General features: G+C 37.4%; 1 protein-coding gene across 2 annotated transcripts in view; it reads left to right on the top strand.

The window, feature by feature from the left end:
• The window catches only part of LOC122796627 (serpin B5-like), a 411192-nt gene that overhangs the window by 217398 nt on the left and 168507 nt on the right, over positions 1 to 25287 (top strand). For both annotated transcript variants that reach the window (XM_044065250.1, XM_044065249.1), the window contains exon 3: positions 1682 to 1819. In XM_044065250.1, coding sequence (XP_043921185.1) covers positions 1682 to 1819 — 138 coding nt within the window. The remainder of the gene's footprint in view (positions 1 to 1681; positions 1820 to 25287) is intronic.

The raw sequence follows: 25287 nt of genomic DNA, 5'->3' as shown, positions 1-25287 counted from the left end.
TTTAGAGGGATTTAAATAAACTCACCTACTGAGATGAAATCTGTGGGACTTTGAAATAAATCCTCAATTTTAAATACCTAAATCTCTGAAAGTAGCTGATTCTACAGGAATGGAATAAGCTAGATAAAAGATAATCCATGTTGTGGAAATCATTAACACCATCTCATTTGATGAGTTGTAATTCAATGCACAGTTAACGAGGGACAGAGCCTTCAGTAAATAAATGGGATCCAGACCATATAAGGCACAGTGATTATGAATTAATACTATAATCAGCAAGGGCCCAGTATAAACCGTTTTACAACTGCATAACCCTAGCAGTAGGCGTGGTTCTGATTTCCGAGGTAGCTTCTTTCTATTTTCCTGGTGGTGCTCTTATAATGAGGGGAACTTCAAAACCCATTTCTTGCAGTCTGCTGAAAGTTTCAGAAGTTATTAAACTTAACTTATTGAAGCTGAAGAAATATCAGGAGCCATTTCTGTCTTCAAAAATGTTTTATTGATTGCTGTGACAGATGAATGCTGCTGTAAATCTAATGGTTTGTCCTTTGTGAGCTTATATGAATTAGAAATGGGGGACATCCCCTATATTGTACCCTCCCTGGATGTGGTCTCCCCTTGCAAGGGTGAAGTTGAAGCCCTGTCAAGGGGCTGGTCATTGGAAATGCTCCCCTTACAAAGCTTAACCCTGTTGTGACTATTAGTCCTTCAGTTTACACATCTGATCTATTATAGTTCAAAGCAGTCAATTACCTACATATCTAATCAATTTCAGTGCAAAGCAGTCAATTATCATCAATATTAAAACCATATAGTTATAAAAAATAAATCTTGGTGTAGCCTCTGTGCTTTATTGTAGAACTGTGAGCAGTACTTCAAAGAGTGCCCAGATTTCAATCTTTAACTTGGACAAACATTATTTTAGGGTGGAGATGTTGTTGTGCTTTCACTTCTGTTTCTTCAGATCAGCCTCATTATTTTCATTTCAAGGCTAGTGGTGGATTATAGTTTTTTTTTCAGACTTTTATGGGTTAATGGATCATGTATTGCTATGGTGATTTTTTTATCAGGTATACTATTGACCATGTGGCTCATGTGTCTAACTTTTAGTTCCAGATGGGCAAATTGGTCAGTGGGTTCAAAGTAAAATGATAAATGCTAGTTGGGGAAATGGAAGATGATATTGCCATTTATATGGGTACCAATGAAAAATTTAGCTTAAAGCTTTTTTAGCAAAAATATTAAGGTTTTTATTTGGTAAAATTCAGAAAGAGCCGATAGGATGCTTGTTATATACTGTCCTTGTCTAATCAAGTTTCCCTTAGTGAGAATCAAACCCTGTGTTTTTTGTTTATGAGGTAAACAACTTAAGCATTACACCAACTCTGATCACTGCTGCATGTTTATCTGTGTAAGCCTTACAACATGTGGTGAATGTGTTGCCTCAATGAATTTCCTTGCATTGGCATAGAAATACATCTCAAAATGAAAATGAAAATGAATTTTGTGTGTATGTGTGTGTGTGTGTGTGTGTGTGTGTGTGTGTGTGTGTGTGTGTGTGTGTGTGTGTGTGTGTTTTGCATTAAAGTTTGAAGATCAAACTAGTTTGCCATTTTTAGTGACCTGTATATCCTAAAAGTGAGCAAGTACTGATGCAGATATATATATTTTTTTCCAACAGACACTACATTTTGACACAGCTGGAGATGTCAATCTTGGATATCAAAGTCTTGATAAAGATCTAACAAAACCAACAATTACTTGTGCACTTAAACAGGCTAATCGTATCTATGGAGACAATTCAATCAAGATTCTTCCAGTAAGCAGCTTTTTAGATAATGCAGATCAAATATTGTATTTTACTTTATAGGACTAGTCAGGCAGTGACATGTGACAGAGAGGCATGTTCTGTTACCTATTTAACATAAACATGAAAATTATTTAAGCTATTTTTTCCAGCCTTCTTGATATACTATTAGTTCCAAACTTTATGTATGCAAAATGTGAGCAATTGTCATAGAGCTTTGCATGAAAAAAGTGTACTAGGCTCCAATTCAGTTGATGCAGTACTTTTATTACATGGTCACAACAGGTGCAATTCAAGTGTAATGCTGCACACAAAAATAATCCAGGAGTCTGTTGAGGGTATGGATTCTTTGAAAAGTATTCAGTACTTTAATACAGCCTCTCTGTTGGTCACTGTAACAGTAAATCATAACAACTACATATCTGTTTTTCCAAGAAAAAGAATGTAAACATTTTATTATTTTTTATTAATTCTGGACTGACTTAAACAAGAGCTGTATAATTTTCTTCACCTCTGTGTAAGGGTATCTGACCCATCTGCTTTGTGCCTTCTTATTATGGCTAAACCCTTATGCTTTTCCTTCAAAGGGTACCACCGTGGACACAGAGTGATAATGATGTGATTCATTGAACAGTGTCTTATATTAATTACAATGGATTGTTTTTGCTATTTGATTATAAGCAGGCGAGCCATTTCTGAGCAGAAACCATTTACAACTGACAATGAAGAAGAAGTGCTCAAAAGGCATTTTTTTTGTTTGCTTGTTTTTTTAACTGGGTTTGTGGTCTGTGTCTTGTTCCCCTTTCAACCATAACCTACACATTTTGGTACAATGCTATTAAGACATAAAATCGATGTTAAAAGAACTGGTAGCCAATCATAGCCTGCTTAGTATGTGTTGGAGATGTGTATGCCAAGAAATTCATCTCAAGAGGGAAGCTAGACAGGTGAGTCTTGGCATCCATTTTGAGAACACATAATATTGGGTTATGACCAATGACCCAATCATAATTCTTTGTAGTGCATGAAACTTTATCTGCTCCACAGACTACTAGTTACAGAAAAAAAGTGCCAAGCATTTTGTCAGCTTTCAAAGTTGTAAAGCACTTAGAAAGCACTATCAGAAAGATAATATAACACAGTCTCCATGTTTCAGCAGTGAATTAAATTACACTTTCCATGCCATATCTCTCAACTGTCCAGATTTCACAGAACGTCCAGATTTTTGTCTCATATGTTTGGTCTGTCTCTCATAAAATACATGGTTTTCTGACAAATCACTGAAGACTGAAGTCAATAAATAATGACAGACATTAGAGTTTCAAACTTGTTATCCTTCTTAAAATGCAGGGTAATGCAAATCCTATTAACTCTAGCAACTTCTAAGTTTATAAGAGCAAGGTAGGGACACATTACCTTCACAGACAGGTGTTAGAAACAAATTTGTTTTTTCATTTTGTCACTATCATTTGCTGGTCAGTACTGGCAGATTTCACTACCTAACTTGAAAGCCAGCCTTAACAAGTTAAACAGCAGGTGCTTAACATTTGTTAAGATTGGGTCTCATGCTACAGAAGCACTTAACTGATTTACCAAAACCAACCACGAGGAAATACACAGCACCAAAAGCACAAAAACCTCATATAAGAAACTAGCAAGGAATAAAACACCACAAATACTTTAAAACACAAATAGAAAGCAACTCAGACGTCAGGACAAAAATCCAATTTATTCAACTAAGAGCTTTCGTCTTAGGCAATGATAAGACATCTTCAGATCTGAAGAAGTCTTATCATTGCCTAAGATGAAAGTGCTTAGTTGAATAAATTGAAACCAGCAAGGAAACATCAACAAAAAATAGCTTCCACACAGTTTATTAGCCACTTTCGTCAAAAAGACTTAATCAGAATACAAGTACACCACAATTTCACCAAGTTTAAATACACTTACAAATTGCATCAATTACCTAAATAATTGCCAATAAATTAGTTAAATAATTAATCTATTAACCTTAAAAATGTATTTCCTTTAATACCCTTTGTTAATAAACACGCCTGTTTTTCAAAAAACATTTAATATTCGCTGTGTCATTAAGGCCAGGCGATTTGTCGGCTGCCAGTTTAATTTGCCAGAAAGCTTCTCTTTGTTCAGGGAAATTCTTTAAATCCCCCGCTCTCAAGTCTATCTGTCCCTGTTCAATAACTAAAAAATAGAACTTACAGCTGAAACATTTCAGAATATGCTTGTTTAAAGCACTTTTCATATCTTTCCTTTTTATATAATAAATGTGTTCTTTTATTCTTTCAAATAACCTCCTTGTAGTCATTCCAACATAAAAAGCTGAACAGCTTGAGCATGCACAAAAATAAACCACTAACCTCGTTTGACAGTTATACCTCCCCTTGATGGTAATGGTATAAGAAGGGTTGTCTAACATAATAAAGTGTCCTTCATAAATGTACCGACAAATATTACATCGGCCACATTTAAACATACCTAATGTTTTTCTGGGGGGGAGCCTCATCATAATCTAGTTCTTTATTTGTCCTTCTTTGTAATACATTTTTCATATTACGATGGACTGATTTGTCTTTTTTTGGATATTGGGGAGTAATCACTGTGCTCCATGCATTACATTATGAATGCATGTCAGAAACAAATCTGTTTTTTCATTTTGTCGCTATCATTTGCTGGTCAGTACTGGCAGATTTCACTAACTTCTGGAAATCACTAAACCACTCCTCAACCCAGGATCCAAGAATAATCCCTGTCCTGAGCCAAGTAAATCTGACCTTGAACTAGGCTCTAAATTTAACTCATGTTTCATAGAAACTATTTTTGACCTGACCAAGACTTTTCCCAACAATACCAACAATAACCCACCATCCCCTCACTCTTCCCTATTTAACTCCCCTAATAACCCTCCCCTTATATTCGAGCTCAAACCTGTCTTTACTAACTTTATAAAAAGACTTCCGTCCAAACTTAAACCTTGCTCTAATGCTCCTGACAATATTCCCTCCTCCTTCCTAAAATGTGCTGCTGATGGTATAACTCTCCCAATCAGCATTATAATTAACAGATCTATAAAGGAATCATACATCCCCAAACTCTGGTGCTCAGCTTATATTCTTCCTCTTCACAAAGGAGGCAAAAACACCAGCATCTCAAACTTCCGTCCTATTGCTCTGCTCTCACCAATCTCCAAAATCCTAGAAAAGGCCAGCACTATATAACCACTCTACTCTCTTTCCTATTAAGCCCGTGATTCAGTCTCAAACCTCCATCTCTCACCAAACACTTTATCCTGGTTCTCTAGTTACATATCAGACAGATCTCAGGCAGTCAAATGGAAGAACTCCACCTCTTTTTTCTTACCTACCCCATCTGGTATACCACAGGGATCCATCCTTAGGCCTATGCTTTTTAACATCTTCATCAATAACTTTCACACTGCCATTCCTGATGCCAAAATCATTCAATACCCAGACGATTCAACCATAGTCTGCTCTGCCTCAAACCTCTGTGAATTGCTGACTAAAACCCAAACTGCTTTCTGAACCACCGAAAACTGGATGCACCAAAACCACCTCTCTCTCAATGCAAATAAATCACAAATTCTACTATTCCCTCCCACAAAGACCTACTCCTATGCCAAAAATGCTTTCAAAGTCCTTAGTCAAACCAACTCACCTATAGAAATGGTTCCTTTGGCTAAACTACTTGGCATTACTATTGAAGAACGGCTCAAGTTTGATATCCATATTCAACTAAATATTAAGAAAACTCACCAAAAGCTAGGTATGCTGTACAGGAACAATCTCTTTCTCTCCAACTCTACTAGGCATACTCTGGCCATGACTTATCTACTTCCTTCCTTATTATATGGAACCCCTCTATTAACTAACCAGTCTTCCTCTATCACCTCCAAACTAGAAAACTGCTACAATAAAATCTCTAAATTTGCCACCAAATCCAAAACTTCTACCCATCATTGCCTTACCCTACTATCCCTAAAGTGGCTTGAACTCCCAAACTACTTAGACTACCTCCAACTCACCACTCCACACAGACTTGTATTTCACCCAACAAAATGTCCAGCTCTAACAAACATCCTTCCCCCTTACACCCCCAACAGAACTCTCAGATCTGAACATCAAAACGTAATTGCTATCCACAAACCCAAATGTCCAGCTGGCCAACTTCTCCTCTCTGTCTTACTAGGCAAAAAAATGAAATTCTCTTCCTTCCACTCTTAAGAACCATACCAATCTCAGAAAACTTCAAAACCCAGCTTTTCAAATGCCTGTCCACTAACTGGAAATGTACCTGCCTTCACCCCACCTAATCATTCCAAGTATATGCCCCCAGGGGGTTCTCTGCCAGGTTCCTAAGCTCTCTATAATCTCCAATAGCTATTTTCCTATGAGTGTATCTAAGCTCTCTGCATCTCTTATAGCTACTTATCACACGACTCAACTTTGTAAATATTGTAGATAGCTTCTTACTTTAAAACTGTGCATGTAAAGTGTATCCACATTTACTTAAATGTATCTATGTAAAATGCTTCCACGCCTAATACATAAAAATGCTTGTTCAAATGATACTGTATAACCCACAAGACCACCCACAATGAATTTTGTTGACTGTGCCTGACATTGAATGTACTTATTTGTAACTGTACTATACAATGTATGTTTTACACTTTTGTATCTTTGTATCTAAATTGTATAATGTATCTTGAAGCTTTTCTCCCCAGGCCTCCATTGAAAATGGGTCATTTGGGCCCAGTGGACTTCCCCGGTAATCAAACTGGAAATAAATAAAATAAAATCTAAATAAATAAATTAGAATATTATATCTGTAGAACAGCAGAGTGATTAGCAATTCATAGTAAAATAATACTTAAAGATTTAAGGCAACATGGAAAATAATCATAGGTAAATTAGTATGACAATATTGAAATAAAAATCAGTCAATTGAAACACGATCACATTCGCTAATGCATTTTATTAGACATGGATGCCAATTAGGCGAGGACAGTAATACATTTAAAGTGGTTAGTTGAACTTCAGTGATAACCTTATTAAAGAGGAACAAACAACAGAGCTAATGAACACAGTTTATATCAATAATTATAACTGCCTAGACAGACTAGGATAAGGGAATACTAAAATAAAAATAAGACAAGGAAGACAATAGTAAAAACTAGTATAATAAGTTAAGTAGGGGCAAGGAAGGACAAAGGAGGCTGGGAATTACATAACTGATAGAGCTGTAATGTAAGGATTAAGTTGTAGAAGATAACTAAGATAGGTACAGCAGGTTTATTAGGATTAATCATGACTAAATGACTGACTAAAAAAAAGAGAGCGATCAAAGGTGAAAGACAGGATAAACATAATAAGTGAGAGGGACAGTGGCACAGCAGATAGCACTGGCACCTCACAGCAAGAGGTTCCCTGGTTCAGTTTTCAGCAGGGGTGTCTTCTGTGTGGAGTTTGCATGTCGTCATTGTCTTCACATGGATTTCCTCCAGTTTCTGTCCACCTTCCGAAGACATGGAGTAGGTAGATTGGACACTTTAAATAGGCCATAGGTGTGAGTGTGATGTGATTGGTTGTGTGGTGTGGAAGAATTGCCATGGCAGGGCTAGCCACCTGGCAGTGTAAACCTTGGCTCTAGATTACTGTCACTTTTGAAGTGACACTTTGCCACCATGTGCAAAAATGGGAAAAGGGGGTTGTGGATAGAGGGATAAAACAGAATAAGTGGAGAAAACTCAGCAGTAAATATGGGAACTAAGGAATCAGCTCCAGATGACAAGCAACCTGAAGATACAGAAAATGAATTTTAAACTACAAATAGTTAAGAAAGAGCACAGCAGTGCAATCATTATTGCTGCAAGATGCAAGAAATAAAATAGAACAGGTAGTTAGGTTTCTACCTGACTTTATCATGCTTACACCTTGAATTATTTAAGATATGTTTACACTCTAAGCACAAGTTCTCCTACTCCACGGGTATATTTTGCTTATTACAAAATTATTCATATAGTGTCACATATAAGGCATGGCTTGCTATGTTTTCAGCTTTTTTGTTATTTTTGTGTATTTTAAATTACTCAGTACACATTGTATATACCACGTTGGGGTCAGATAATACATTATAAAACTTTCTTTTGAAATATCTCTTCAGGTTCTCTCATTATGTGGTTATTTCACTAACTAAAGCCTATATAGTTATGTGTCTGTGGCCTTGCTATCTTTTTATCCCCAAGGGATAATAAAACTATTAAACCCGTGGAGTAACAGACTTGCTGAGAAGATACAAGCCAACTCTGGTGAAATAGCTGAAAATGATTGAGGGGAAAAAGTCACTTTAGCTAAAGAAATGTTTACTCTTTCACAAAAGCCAGTCATTTAAATAACTCTTAGCTGAAATAAATGTAAATCTGTTCAGAATATTGCAAAGAACATTAATCAGAGAAGCCACTAGATAAAATACATACATTCTGTCTCAAAAATTGTTAAATTAAGCAATTCAAAGGACCTCCATCCTTAGTAAACCAGAAGAATGATCTGGTGCCCACAAAAAATGTTGTGGGGACACATCATGAATTTTGGGAAACAGAAACTTTAGCTGGAAAATATTCATACTAGCATGGAACCCCTAGACAGGCTGTACTAGTGTCAGAAAACATTGTAAAATAATACTAACAGTCTGGAGTGATGAATAAGCATTATAAGATTTTGATATAACCGTCATGATACAATAAATGCAAACACTTTTCAGTGTATGGCCATAGTAGCTCATTAAGAGGAAAGTAGTAAGGGTTGATGTAAGTGCTTTATGTGTCATAATGCACATCGTAGCCTGCTCCACTTATCAGACAGGACGTATGATAAGACTTTACCACCACATTTGTTACATGCTTACAAACATGCAGCACATCAGTAATGGAAGATTTAAGGTGTTTTGCTGTTATACTACAGATATAACATCAGTAAGATTAGGGCAGGATAGTATATAAAAGTAAATTCTGTCAGTCTCACCAGCAAAGAGTGTTTAAAGGACAACAACAGGATTCTGTTATTAAATGCTCAACTTTTCTGTCCTTTTTCTCCCTATTTACTGTCCCTGCTATGAATAAACAACAACACAGCATTTAAAATATTTTAAATTGGCTATTTCTTTCCACTAGAACAGCACCTTACTGTACTGTGGTGGTTTCATTTTCAAAAACTTATCCCACCCTGGAAAAGCTTGCTGCAGTCTCCAATTCATTGATGTCATCAAGGCCAATGAATACAGGTAGTCTTCTTGCCACTTCCCTCCCCAAATTGACATCAGCACGACCGTCCTAAAAATCTATCCATGCTGTGATATCGCAGCTCCCTTGTCCTTCCCCTATCCGCACAGAAAGTAAAGACTAGAACAAGGAAACAGTACATGAGTCAAGTCTCCTGCTGTAAGCTTGTCAATCACTGCAGGCAACAGCTCAAATTATCCTTAGCACTTTGACAGCTAGGGAAGATAGGTGTGAAAGGGGATGGGAAATGAGTCAAAGTAGTACAATTCAGGCTTCACAAAAGACTGCAATTTAGCCATTCTAAAAAGAATGAGCAGTAAAAAGTACTTTGAAAGTCTGTTCTGTGGCATTTTCACTGTTTGTGTTTTAAACAGTCATTGAATGGCATGAAATGTTACTTAAAACTGACTGAAAGACAGCAGTGTATGCATGTAAAATCAGTTCAGTGACAGGAGATTTAGGAAGAAAGAGGTCTGCGTGAAGTATTTTTTTACAGACAAGTGTACTGCATTGTGGGATACCTAGAGGCAAGCTAAACAATTAGAATTACTTGAAGATGCAAGACCCATGTAGTCAGACTCATAAATTACATATAAAAATATTTAAAATCCTGTAAATATTCACAAAGTGGTGTTAAAATGTAGGAAACACCAAACCACAATGAAATAAACATGTTTTTTGAGCCTGTGGGTGTGGTTCTCCTTTAAGGAAGTACAGTAATGTGCTGTGGCAAATGAGTTGATTGTAAACCTTGCAATATAATTATTAGATATTCATATTTGGTTGAAATGTCCTAGCACAATTTGGGAATGATATGTGAATCGTGTAACATGTGGGGCACCATTACATTTTTTTTTCTATTTTCAAATGAAATTCTTAAGTAGGGTCATTTTTGATCTGAGTGAAAGCACATAGTTTTATGTATGCTTAAGTTGTTGGAATAAAAACACCACTCAAAGTGCACTCCCAAACAGTAATAGTCCAACTTTTGTTTTTTTTTTTTGTTTTTTTTTAATAAAAGCAGAATAGGGAGACAGCAGCTAACTTGGAAGGAATTCTAGATGACACCTATCCACAGTCTCTCAATTCTGCCAGTGGTCTGGTGTTGTGAAGCCACCCTCAACAGAAGCTGCAGGGTCTATATATATATATATATATATATATATATATATATATATATATATATATATATATATATATTTATCAGCAATCAAAATGGTAGCATCAGCAACAACCATGCGGTTCTTTCCAAAGGATAGCTCAGCACAAGTAGAACACAGTAAATAAAATCCAAATGGTATCAGCAGCAACAACCATGCGGTTCTTTCCAAAACACAGCTCAGCATAAGTAGAACACAGTAGATAAAATCCAAAAATCAGGTTTAATAAGTGCACACAGTAGGTAAGCGCTGTCACAATGCAGCTTCTTCAGACCATTGAAAAGTGCAATCAAGCAGCCTTTATATACTCAACATCAATTAATTCTGATGTCATAATCACAATTTAAAGAAGCAGAACCATCATGCAAAAGTAGTGATTCCTATATACACAATAAAATGAAAAAAGAAGTCAATAACTAATAAACATATACTAATATTTAACATATATACATATGTGTGTATAAATACTAACAAAGCACAATAAACCACTGTCAACAACAATAAATAATGTATAAAAATATATCACTATACATCTAGCCTAAAACTCATGCATATTACTCATAAATTAAAATAAAATAAATCACCTAACTCGCGTACTTTTGGTTTTAAGAAAGGGTCTAATCGAAGCCCTCTCATTCAGCCCTTTACCTGAATCAGCTCTCAAACGCATGATCCATTTAACTTCCTTCTCTTCAGTGATATTTCTAACATTACCTCCTCTTATACTTGATGAGATAACCTCAACAACCATAAATTCAAAGGTATGTTGATACCCTGATAACATCACGTTTTGCTAACGCATTGGTGGTCAAACCTGTTCTGATATTATAAAGATGCTCCCTAATTCTGTTTTTAAAATATCTGTCTTCCCTATGTAAAATGATCGACAGGCCACACACACAGCGAGGTATATCACATGCTGGGTATTACAGTCCGCTGAGCAGTTAAAAATATATTCCAACCCTGTATCAGGATGTACAAATTTACCAGCACTATTTATGTATGGACAAAAATTACACATACCACATGGATCCTTGTGATGTTATCTGAATAGATTTTCTGATGCTATCAATCCATCAAAATCCTCCTGAGAAAGATTGTTTAGCTAGAATTCATAAAATTATTAAAATTAAATCTGATTTTTGTAAAGATAACTATTGGGATTATTTTATAACTATAAATAATCATTTTCCTAATGAAATTGATAAAAAATTATACTTACATCATCTTTTCAAACCACAAGGTCACTAAGAGTGAAGTTATTTTCATGGAAATGTATGCATAAAGCTTTTCTTACACCACAAAAATAGAGCTGATGTCTGGGAAAAAGGTTGGCTGTTGAAGATGTGGTATGGATGTTAAAGCTAATTGGCAACATGTGATATGTGAATGCAATATAATTAAACCCTTCTGGAATAATGCTAATTCTTTCTTGCAGGCTCTTTTTAATGATAATTTTTGTTTAAATAACTCAATAATTTTGTTTAATATGCCAATTTCTCTATGTGTTAAGAAAGTTGATTTGGAATCTCCTTTTTGATTGAAATTTGCATCAAGAAAAATCTTCTTTCTATAGCATATATACAGTTTAGTAGATATATCTATATTTCCTTATTTAAGTTAAATTTACTTAATATATAATCAAGGGAATACATTGTTTCCTTCTCAATTAATTGATACTATATATTAATTGTTTTCCTTAAATGTATCCATTGTAAATGTGTTAAATGTAATAATATTATTTTGTGTGAATGCAATAGGAAAGATTAAGAATATCCAGGCCTTATATTCAGGTTCCCTATATACTATATTTTTGAAGTTGGAAATTATCATTGTAATATAGGTTGAATTTATTGTTGTGCTATGATATCCTAGTGTATACTCCTTTAATAACCAGAGGAAAGCATTATTAATTATTCTAAGAATTGTAGTTTGACTATTTTTCATAATTATTTATTCTTGTATATCTTTCAACTTGGCATTATAGTTTTTATTAGTCCACAAAATGACAGTTTTTTATAATACGCTCAGACAAAATGGTAAAAAGAAAACTAAATAAGCAAAAATGCTTCAGTGGTACTGAGATATGGAAAAAATAGCCGATGAATCTAATAAGTACAAAACAAATTTATTGAGCCACAGAGTAAAAAATCAAGCGCTTTCGTCTCCTCAGTTTGGAAACTGTATCAAGATACAGCATGCCCAAAAGGCAACACCTTTATATCATAGAATTAATTAGTGAAAGAAATGTAAACCAATCACATTCATTACTGCTTAGGGTTCGAAATGCATATAGTACATTATTTAAATGTGTATTAACCAAACAGTCACATTTAAAATATAATGCTTGCATTAAGCTCATACTGCTATATTGTGTTAAATTAACATTAACAATCGTGCATTTATACCAGATAACTATATCTATTTAAACATTAAAAGTATATAAATATTCATTATATTACATCTAATCCTTGGTTAAAATGCATAAAGCTAATGTGTATAATACATTATATATATGTACAAATGAGGGTCGGAATGCACATAAAATAAATATATGATATGAAATATGACATATTAAATATGAAATATGAAATACGTACTATGTGAAACATAACCCTGTTCACAAAACATGCTATAAAACTGATATATAAAATTACATTTTAAAACCACATATAAAAGCATAAGTATAATGTAGTAACCATACATTTAAAAGCTTTAAAAGAAAGCAATTAAAGAAAGACTTTTTACATCTGCCTATGCTATAAATACAAGAATTAAAGAATGATGTATAAATAGTATGCACTAACAAAAAATAAATAATAAATAAAATACTTATTCTTACATTGTAAGGTTCATTAAGTATAAATAGGCTATCTATCCAGGGCTTTTAGTTTCAAAAAACAAGTGATTGAAATAGAATCATTCAGGTCTGGCCATTGAGTGGCATTCATTCTCAATTGCCATAGGGTTTCATTCCTTTCCAAATATAGTGGCCATGGTCCACCTCTTGGATGAGGTTCCATTGGTTCTATCACAGTAAATTTAAAACCATGACCTGGCCATTCGTTACAGTGTCTTGCCAAGGCATTGCTGTCCTTCCTTAGTTTAATGTCTCTCAAATGTTCATAAATGCGATTTTTCAGTTTCCTTTCCATTTTTCCAATATAAAAACAGGAACAATCACAACAGAAAGCACAGTAAACAAATTTTTCTGTATGGTAAAAAACACTTTTCTTTAAAACTGCTCTACTGCCAGTAATATTGAATTTATTGCCTTCCATTATATATTGGCAATAGTTAAAAGCACCACACTTTATCATACCACCAACAGTTTGGGCCTGAGTGTCTTTCTCAAAAATGTTTTTCAGGAACTGGCCTTTTCTATACACTACAATAGGTCTTTCACTTATACACTGTCTAACCTCATTACACAAGGATAGAATAATCCAATTCTTCTCCAAGATTCTCAAGATATCTTTACTTGCTAAACTGTAAGTGGTGATAAAGGCAGATCTATAATTAACATCGGTTGATGCTGGTTTGTTTAATGACATAATGTTATTTTTGTTTGACGTCTCATTACAAATGGTATAATTTCCAGTATCAATAATCAAATAATTGATATATTGTGTGACATCAACTTTTAAAATAGCTTGGAAAAGTCCCCTTTCTCTTTTATTAATCAGTTCTAGCATCAAGTTATTCACCAAATCAATTGGGTATTCCCTTTTTAAAAACATATTTTTCAAAACATCGCACTCATTAAGGAAGGAGTCAAAGCAAGATACCATCTGGGCCGCTCTCATAAATTGACCCTTAACAACTGCTCTTTTTTGTTTATAGGGCTACTATCAAAATGCAAGAAACTGATGGAATAAGTTTCTTTTCGATGAATTTCTGACACAAATTTCTTCAAGTCTCTGTCCTTTACCAATTTAACATCTAAATATGAAATTTCATTTGCAACAATAGTATAAGTGAACTTCAAAAATGATTTTGAGTTATTAATGTAAGCTATAAATTCATTGATGAGATCTCTTGGTCCATCCCAAAAAATAAAAATATCATCCAAGAATCTTACATATATTTTACAATAACCATAAAAATGGGATTCAAAGACAAATTTCTTCTCCCACTGCAACATAACCATATTTGCATATAGGCCCCCACATGGGGATCCCATTGCAACTCCTACTATTTGAATGAAAAATTCATTGTTGAAAAATATACAATTGTTTTTTAAAACTAATTCAAATAGCTGTTCATATATGTTGATCTTGGGCTGTGGTATCTTTTTTTCAAATAAATAGTCACATACCCACTCAATTCCGATATCATGAGGTATAGAAGTGTAGAGATCTTTCACATCAATGGTTACAAATAGGCCAGTCTCACTATATTCAAGGTTATTGATTCTCTGTAAGAAATCCCAAGAGTCCCTACAAATATTCATTTCTTCTGCCACATAACTTTTCAGGTTAATGTCTAAATATCTAGCTGTGGGGTATGTGATAGAGCCACGTCTGTTAACAATAGGGCGCATTGGTGGATCAGACATATTTTTATGCATTTTGGGTAACCCAAAAATACATGGAGTAATAGGGTGATTGACAGAAAATTGAACTCTTCTATCGATAAGGAACCTTCGATAAACAAATCATTCAATTCATTCCTAATCTTATTATACTTTCCATTTAGTTCATTTAAAGTAATTTTTCTATAAGTATTACCTGATAACATTTTTTTCATCCTTTCATTATAGTCATATGTATCCATGATAACAATGCCACCACCTTTATCAGGTTTTATAATCCTTACGTCCTTATTACATCTTAGCTTGTTTAGACCATCAATTTCATCTTCACACAAATTAGGAAAATGTACCTTCTTGTCTAAATTCTGAACATCAACTTCACAGATTTTGTCAAACATAGCCAAGGAAGGGTGTAAGGGTGGGTTGTATGTACTAGAAATATGCAATGGATTACATACATGTTCAACAGATTTAAAAAGGACATTTAAATTCAACTTCCTGACAAAATGTCTAAGATCCACAAGTGTCCGTGCAGTGTCAAAGTTCTTCATAGGGGCAAATGATAATTCTTTAGACAGTAGATCACAGTCATTCACATTGATGTGAATAGAAGAAAAATTGTATACATTTAAGTCACCTTTTGAATTCTTTAAGATAGAACAGTTTTCCACAATGTTTTCTTGTACAATCAATTCCATCCTTCATGCCCACCCCCTTTCTGATAAAATGATTGTCCTCCCCAACCTCTGTTCGAGGTTGTTTGCCCCTGTCGGTTCTGGTTCTGGTCATACCTCTCCCTCAGTCTCTCCGACCTCCTCAATGGAGGAAAGTTCTCCTGATCCAAAAAGGATTCCTGATTGCTTTCACCAATATTATTATGTTGAGTATTAATGTTCCAAACCTGTGACCGAGGGAGGTGGGGGTAATCAGTATTAATACTGTAATGTGTTCTATCCCTTTCAATTGTCTTCATTTTTCTATGTTTAATGATAATTATTTCCTGTTCAATGCTTTTAAAAATTCTGTTATAGTCAGAAATGTTACTAGTATGTGTGACATCCTGCACAATCCTCACATCCAGTTCAGTAGCTTCCTTAATCAAATCAGTTAATTGGAGTTCATTGTGTTTAATCACAAGCTCCATGTATTCAAAACCATGCCTGTCAAACATAGCCAGTAAATCTTTATGAAAGCCAGAACCAGCTATCAATCCTGTAGGAAAGCGCCATATGCGCAAAACTTTAGGAACCAGTTTAAGCCTTAGACATTCTTTAAAATAAGCATTGTCCAATTGTGTTTTCTTAATTTTTAGTAAAATATGATCAAGTTTGTGTAAATTACTATCATAAGAAACAGTACTTACAGGATCATTCATTGAAAAAGCCGTTTCCTCTCCCAACCATTCATTCATGTTAATCGGAACCCTTGAATTATACAGAACTTCTTCACAGGCATTAACTCTAGCTGTGTTGCCACTGTTTGCAAAATGCTGATCTCCACTTGTAGAATGTGAAGCATTTGACCCTCCTGCTCCACTATTTCATGTTTCTGTGTTGTTCACTATCCTTTCTCCTCCTGGTGTAATAACAGCATTACCAGAATTCAAAAAGTTAGAAAAAGAGCTTTCCTCAATGCCACGGCTGCCTCTAGTCGCTGTGACTTCCTGGTTAAGTTCTCCGTTCAGAGCTGACGTCACCCGGGCATGCTCAATGCAGTCAAGCCTCTGTGTGATTCTTTCAAGCTGCTGCAGTATAGCTTTAATTGATTCACTCAATGGTTGTGAGAATAGTGACTCTGAAAATTCTAATCCCTGTTCCTCTGATGCCATAACACAAAAAGCTCAGACAAACTGGTAAAAAGAAAACTAAATAAGCAAAAATGCTTCAGTCGTGCTGAGATATGGAAAAAATAGCCGATGAATCTAATAAGTACAAAACAAATTTATTGAGCCACAGAGTTAAAAATCAAACACTTCTGTCTCCTCAGTTTGGAAACTTTATCAAGATACAGCATGCCCAAAAGGCAACACCATTATATCATAGAATTAATTAGATAAGCTGGATAACTACATGATATAAAGGTGTTGCCTTTTGGGCATATGGTATCTTGATAAAGTTTCCAAACGAGGAGATGAAAGCACTTGATTTTTTACTCTGTGGCTCAATAAATTTGTTTTTTACTTATTAGATTCATCGGCTATTTTTTCCATATCTCAGTACCACCGAAGCATTTTTGCTTATTTAGTTTTTTATAACAGCTGACATGGAATATGATTCTAAATCTGGTAAACCTATTCCTCCTTTGGACCAACTGTGTTGATGATGAATTAGATGATTTATTAGAGGTCTATTAGGATGCCAAAGAAAGTTAAGTATTAAGGTATAAAAATCTCTTAAATGCTGCTTAGGAATGGGAAGTGCTATAGATTGAATTGTGTATAATATTTTATACAATATTACAATTTTAGTTATTTAAACTCTTTCTTCTAATGTAAAATAATACGTTTTTTAATGTTTTCTAAATTTTTACAGTAATTTATATTAATTATATCTTTAATGTTTTTGGTTAAAGTTATTCCTAAATATTTTATTTTGTCATCACTAACTAAATATTTAGAATATTGTTGTGGTATGTTAATAGGATTAGAATTAATACATACGATTTTTGTGTTATCTTCATTAAAGAAAAGACCCGATTTAGACCGAATGTTTTAGTAGCTTTAACTCATTCAATCCAGAGCAGCTCAGGAAATGCTGCCTGCTTACTTCCACCATAGGAACAACAGTGCAGCTTGAGCTCATTTTCAGATAATCCATTTGTAATACCATACAGAAAACTAATGTTCATTACTCTTTAACCATAAGTTAAGCAACAGTTATCCCACTCCACAAAGGGGGAGCTACCACTGATCCCAGGAACTATCGACCTATTAGCCTGATGAGCCTGGTCTGCAAGGCCATGGAATGTATCATAATGGAACTCATAAACAAAGACATTGGTAACCTCCATACTCTGGATCCCACCCAGTTCAGGTTTCTGAAAGGCAGATCATGCCTCCTGAACCTGATCGACTTCTTTGTGGCAGTCACTAAAGCCGTGGATGAGGGTAAGGTGGTTCACACAGCCTATCTTGACCTCGCCAAGGCTTTCAACACCATCCCCCATTCTGGAATTATAGCTAAAGTCACTAAACTAGGTATAAATCCCTACATCACAAGATGTTTGCCAACTGGCTCACTGACAAAACCCACACTGTAAAAGTTGCAGACTCCAAATCTGACCTCAAGGCAGTGACAAGTGGAGTGCCACAGGGTTCTGTCCTGGGACCTCTCCTGTTTGGTATCTATTTCTCTGAAGTAAAGGCTAACACAGAAGGCCTCTGGCTGACGAAGTTTGCAGATGACTGCAAACTAGGAGCCATAGTCAAGTCCCCAAATGATGTGGAAATCCTACAGAAAGGCCTCACTGAGACAGATGCCTGGTGTCAGAGCCATGGCCTCAAGCTCAACTCCAAAAAGTTCAGTGTCATCCCCTTTGGTAAAAACTCTGTACCCATGAACTACCACATAGGCAGCAATCTACTTAACACTGAATGTGTGATAAGAGACCTTGGGACCCAATTGGACAGTAGTCTCTCCTTTGATAGTCACATTGCCACAGTAGTCAGGAAGTCCTTCTATGTGGCACACCTCATCATAAAAGGGTTCCCATCCAGGAAAAAAGAGGTCAGTGTTTCCCTCTACTCGTCACTCATTAGACCCATTATAGAGTACAACGCCCCTTTTGGAATGTACCTCACAAGACATCTGCAGCAGCTGGAAAGACCACAGAAGTACTTCACAAAGAATATTACTGGCCTCAAACAAATGCCCTACACTGACCGCCTCAAAAAACTCCAACTTTACTCCGCAGCATATCGCCTACTCTGACGTGATCTCTGCCTAACATATAAAGCTATGTCAAACCCAGAGCTGTTGGACATGCTACACCTAAAGAAATCCCAATCCCTCCAAGCTACATGATCTAGGGACCTAAACCTTGTCACCACAATAAACAGGACATGCTGGAGGGATATATTCCTATCCCAGAGACTTCCTATACTCTGGAACAAGCTACCCATCTATGTCAAGCAAAGTTCTTCATTAGCACTCTTCAAGAAAAATCTTGATGAGTGGATGGGAAATATGAAATACACCCTGGGATCACTTCTGTGTCTCTGCTGGACAGTGGCACAGGAAAATAACTTTCTTGGGTGGCGTAAGCTATGGTATCTTGCTGGCTAGGCTTATGTAGGCCCTTGGGCCGATAGCCTAGTACCTACCTATGAACCTATGCACCTATAAGAGCTAGACCTAAAATGTAAACGCAAAAGTTGTTCAGCAGATACTGACCTTTCTAACAGTGTAAATGCTGATAATGCATATCTAAGTCATTAATAAATATTTGCCAAGGAATGTTGATATTATGCATATTTTTTTGCCTTTTTGATAAAACAAACTACAATATCTTGGTGAATGCACCATGTAGACCCATACAATTTGTAATTATTTTGTTTGTATGAATGTCAGCTTTAAACTGATACCTTAACCATTACTGTGTGATGATCCTTTACTGAGATATTCACAGAAATATGATTAATATTATATTTCTCATAATTGGTAAATAAACAAAGCATAATATCTCACCACCTGTAGCAGACAGAGACTATATATCAATATAGAAGTTATGTGTCTCAATGTCAGCTTCAAAAAGATGCATCATGCGTGTCATCACCATGCTCCCTTACAAAGATATGGGCATAATAATGAGAAACTAATCACCATGGAAACCCACATCTCATCCACACCCCCCGCAAAGGCAACCACCATGAAAAACTTCTCCAAAGCTGACTTTCGGCTCCTAAAAACAGAAGTGGCTAACTTTATGGCACTCATGTCAATGGAAAATAGATGCATGAATGCCAAAGCATACACCAATGCACTGTACAAACACGTACATAAATGCATGGAACTAGCCATACCCAACAGAACCAAGACTCTCTCAGCCAAAAAAGGAAGCCAATCTGGTGGTCCTCTGCCATTAATAAAGTCTGCAACAAAAGGAAGAAACTGTTGCAGAAAAAGGTGAAGTCCCAAGACTGGAAAAACTCCCTTATTAGCCTCAACAAAAAGTTGAGATCCCTCATGAAAACCTCTAAAGCCAGCTATGAAGGCAGAATTGTGGCAGACACTAAAAGGAACCACAAAGCCTTCTATAGTTATATCAATAATCTCCATGGCAATACCCAGGTTTGCTCTGATTTCCTGCAAAATGGTACCTTCTATACTGAGCCAACAGATATTGCCAGCATACTGGCCAACAGATTCAATGCCAACTTTACCCCTCTCTCTCCCCTCCTAAAGGACCAATCACAATACCGGAGGAATGCCAGGCACCAAGCATTACTGGAGCACAGGTTAAAGCTGCATTGTCCAAGACCATTATTACAGCTTCATGGGACCCGACAATATCCCTGGATATATTCTACATGGACTACAAAGTGAACTAGCATCACATCTTTGTGCCCTGTTCAGTCACAGCCTCACCTCAGGCTTTGTCCCTACCAAATGGCGCACTGCTACAGTCATCCCTCTCCATAAAGGGGGAGTGACTACATACCCTGGGAATTATCGTTCCATTAGCCTGACGAGTCTGATATGTAAGGCTATGGAGCGCATCATCATGGACCTAATTAACAAGTATATAGGGAATCTCCAAACTTTAGTTCCCATGCAGTTTGATTTTGTGAAAGGTAGATCATGCCTGCTCAACCTGGTTGACTTCTTTGAGTCAGTCACCAGAGCTGTGGATGAGGGCAAGGCAGTTCACACAACTTACTTCTATCTGGCCAAGGCCTTTGTTACTATTCCCAACTCAGGAATTATTGATAAACTCACCAAACTAGGCATCAACCCCTATATCACTAGGTGGGTTGCAAATTGGCTCACAGATAAACCCACAGTATGAAAGTAGCTGGCTTAAAGTCAGACTGACAACCAGTCACGAGTAGAGTCCCACAGGGATCAGTCCTGGGTCCTCTCCTGTTTGGCATCTACTTCTCAGAAGTCCAGGCCAACACAGAGGGACTCTGGCTGACCAAGTTCACAGACGACTGCAAGCTGGGAGCCAATATTAACTCCCCAAGTGATGTAGACATCCTACAGAAAGGCCTCACTAAGACTAATGGCTGTTGTCAAAACCATGACCTTAAGCTTAATGCCAAAAAATGTGTTGTCATCCCCTTTGGGAAAAACTCAGTGCCCACTAATTACCACATCAATGGGAGCCCACTGAACACAGAAAGCGTTATAACAGATCTAGGAACACAGGTTGACAGCAACCTCTCATTTGACCACCACATTGCCACTGTGGTCAGAAAGTCCTTCCATGTGGCACATCTCATTCCTAAGGGTTTTACATCCAGGAAGAAAGAGGTCATCATGTCTCTCTCTCTCTACTCTTACCCTCATTAGGCCAATCATTGAGTATAATGCCCCATTTGGCATGTACTTCACTAGACACATGCAACAGCTGGAGAGGCCACAAAAGTACCTCACGAAGAGGATCCTAGGCCTTAAACATATGTTCTAGATTGGCAGACTCAAAAAACTCCAGCTATTCTCTGTCTCATATCATCTACTAAGATGTGATATCTGGGGTACCCTACTAATTACCGAAACGCCGATTCGCTGACACGCGGAAGAGGAACGCAAAAGGACCGACAATGAAGTTGACCGACACGCTGGAATACCGACAGCCGGAAGACCGACAAGGGGAATGTGTAAGCGCGACCTGGTAAGTATGCGATAGTGAGGGATTTAGGAGTAGGGAGCGGACAGGTAAGTGTGCAATAGTGAGGGATGTAGGGTTAGGGTGTGTGATAGGTGAGTGTGCGGTAGTGTCGGAGCTTGGGGTTAGGGGTGGGTAAGTGAGTTAGGGTTAGTGCAGGTAGGGAGAGTGCGGTAGTGTCGGAGCTTGGGGTTAGGGGTGGGTAAGTGAGTTAGGGTTAGTGCAGGTAGGGAGAGTGCGGTAGTGTTGGAGCTTGGGGTTAGGGGTGGGTAAGTGAGTTAGGGTTAGGGTGCAGGTAGGGAGAGTGTGCGGTAGTGTCGGAGCTTGGGGTTAGGGGTGGGTATGTGAGTTAGGGTTAGGGTGCAGGTAGGGAGAGTGTGCGGTAGTGTTGGACCTTAGGGTTAGGGTTTGGGTTGGGCTAGTGGATATGTCCTGTAGTGTAGTGTGTTGTTTACGTGTAGTGTGTCGGTGTTATGGTGTTCGGTGTTTTGCGTTGTCGGTATTTTTTATTGTCGGTCGTTTGGTGTCGGTGATTTATGTGTCGGCGAATCGGCGTTTCGGTAAATAGTAGGGGACCCGATATCTGCTTGACTTACAAAGCCATGTTTGAACCAGCTCTGTTAGAAATGCTACAGCTAAAGAAATCCAAATTCCTCCACACCACACACTCCAGAGACCTCAACCTCATTACCACAATCACAAACAGAACATGCTGGAGGGACAGGTTCATAACACAGAGACTGCCCATGCTCTGGAATAGACTTCCCATACATGTCAAGAAGAGCACCTCACTGGCCCTCTTCAAGAGAAGTCTTGATGAGTGGATGGGAAATAGAAAGTTCATTCCGGGATCACTGCAGTGGCTCTACTTGATACAGGCACTAGTATCTAATGTCAGGCAGCATGATACCATGGCACTTCTATGGGCTAGGCTTGTAAAGACTCCAGGGCCATTAGCCTAGTGCACACCTATGAACCTACGAAATATGGAAAATGTATAATTTTCATAATTCTACAAGACTAAACAAACTGTGATAGCTGTACATGTGTACAGCATATATACACAGTTATTTTACCATGTTGTAAGTAGTAATCATCTTCTTCTTCTTTTGGCTGCTCCCGTTAGGTGTCACCATAGCGGATCAACTGTTTCCATTTCTTCCTGTCCTCTGCATCTTGCTCTCTCACACCAACCACCTGCATATCCTCTCTCACCACATCCATAAACCTTATCTTAGGCCTTCCTGTTTTCCTGTTACCTGGCAGCTTCATTCTTAGCATCTTTTTCCCAATATACTCTGCATCCCTCCTCAGTATATGTCCAAACCAACGTAATCTTGCCTCTCTGGCTTTATCTCCAAACCTTCCAACTTGGGCTGACCCTCTAATATACTTATTCCTAATCCTGTCCATGCTCGTCACACCCAGTGCAAATCTTAACATCTTTAACTCTGTCATGTCCAGCTCTGACTCCTGCCTTTTTGTCACTGCCACTGTCTCCAACCCATATAACATAGCTGGTTTCACTACCATCTTGTAGACCTTCCCTTTCACTCTTACTGGTACTCGTCTGTCACAAATCACTCCTGACACTCTTCTCCACCCACTCCATGCTGCCTGTACTCTCTTCTTCACCTCTCTTTCACACTCACCATTACTCTGAACTGTTGATCCCAAGTATTTAAACTCATCCACCTTCACCACCTTCACCACCTCTGCTCCCTGCATCCTCACCATTCCTCTATCCTCCCTCTCATTCACACACATATATTCTGTCTTAGTCATGCTGACCTTCATTCCTCTTCTCTCTAGAGCATATCTCCACCTCTCCAGGGTCTCCTCCACCTGTTTCCTACTCTCACTACAGATTACAATAATACTGTCTTCAAAATGAGGTATTACTTGGCAAATTGACTTGTTCCCTCGCAATGTTATTTACCAAAATAGGAAAAAAAAAATCATACTTTCCATAACCTAAGTCCTAAACAAACTCTGATTTCTGTACATATGTACAGCATACAGACACAGTTCTTTTACCATGTTGTAAATATTAATGCTGTCTTCAAAATGAGGTATTACTTAGTACAGTGACATGCTCTCTCAGAACGTTATTTACCAGAATACAAACTGTGATATCTGTGCATGTGTACAGCACACAATCACAGTTCTTTTACCATATTGTAAGGACTAATACTGTCTTCAAAATGAGGTATTATATTTCCTTAGCAAAGTCATTTACTACAATATGAAAAAAGATCATAATTTTCATAACCTTAGTCCTAAACAACTGGGGTGTCCTAAAAAACTGGGATGACATGATTGACAGACCTTGATGCTTATCTGTCATCCCTGGGCTTCTGGATACTGGCCAAGGCTCTTGCCACCCCTATAGTGCCATTTTTAGGCTGTGTTCCAAAGACCAGATTACCACCATAACAGCTACAAAGAAATGCAATCTGAGGGTCATGCTGCTCAATCCTAGAAGTCTAAATCTCAAAATGCACTCACTCAAAGCACTCCTTAAAATGGAGAACATCGACATTTGTGCTGTAACAGAGACCTGGTTCAAAGCAGCAGAAAGCACCCCTGCACTACCAGGTTATAACTCATTCCACACCTTTCAGCCCCAGAACTTTGACCGAAGCTCCAAAGGTGGTAGTGTTTCCATATTCATAAAGGATGCACACACCTCCAGACTGGTAGTGCAACATAACGCATTAGAGATACTTCAGGTGCAGCTAAAATTGGGTAAGACAGTGATTCAAGTCGTAACCTGCTATAGGTCCCCAACCATGTCCCAAGACTCACACTCCATGTTCCTAAGCACCCTGGAGAATATTAGGGTCCAAACTACACTCTCATACTGGGTGACTTCAACTACTCCTCCATTAACTGGGAAAACTACTCATGTACCAATACACTTGCTCAACATGTCCTGGACTTCATTAATCCCAATGCCCTGGACCACCTCGTTCTTACCCCCACTAGAGGTAGCATCATCCTGGTCATTACTAACATGGGCAACCGTCACTCTACACCAATAGTCATCTCCTCCCTAGTTAGCTCTGACCACAAGCTAATCGCCTTGGAAATCCACCCCCCCCCCCACAAAGGAAACCACCATGAAAAATTTCTCCAAAGCTAACTTTGGGCTCCTAAAAACAGAGGTGGCTAACTTCACAGCACCCATGCAAATAGATAGTAGCTGCACGACTGCCAAATCATATACCAATGCACTGTACGAACACGTACACAAATGCATGGATCTTGCCATACCCAGTGGAACCAAGACGCTCTCCTCCAAAAAAAGGAAGCCAATTTGGTGGTCCCCTGCCATAAACAAACTCTACAACAGAAGGAAGAAACTGATACGGAATAAGGTGACATCCCAAGACTGGAAAAACTCCCTTATCAGCCTCAACAAAAAGTTGAGATCCCTCATCAAATCCTCTAAAGCTAGCTATGAAAACAAAATTGCTGCAAATAGCAAAGACAAGCACAAGGCCTTCTATAGTTATGTAAAGAATCTCCAAGGTATTACCCAGATTTGCTCTGAGCTACTGCAGAATGGCTTCTATGAGACCTGACAATATCCCTGGCTGTGTTCTACATGAACTACAGAGTGAACTGGCACCACAACTGTGTG

Source organism: Protopterus annectens, chromosome 3.part0, assembly GCF_019279795.1.
Source record: "Protopterus annectens isolate FY-2018-M chromosome 3.part0, PAN1.0, whole genome shotgun sequence".
Taxonomy (NCBI): Eukaryota; Metazoa; Chordata; order Ceratodontiformes; family Protopteridae; genus Protopterus; species Protopterus annectens.
The sequence above is the reverse complement of the archived record's forward strand: the minus strand, read 5'-3'. Positions and strand labels throughout refer to the sequence as shown.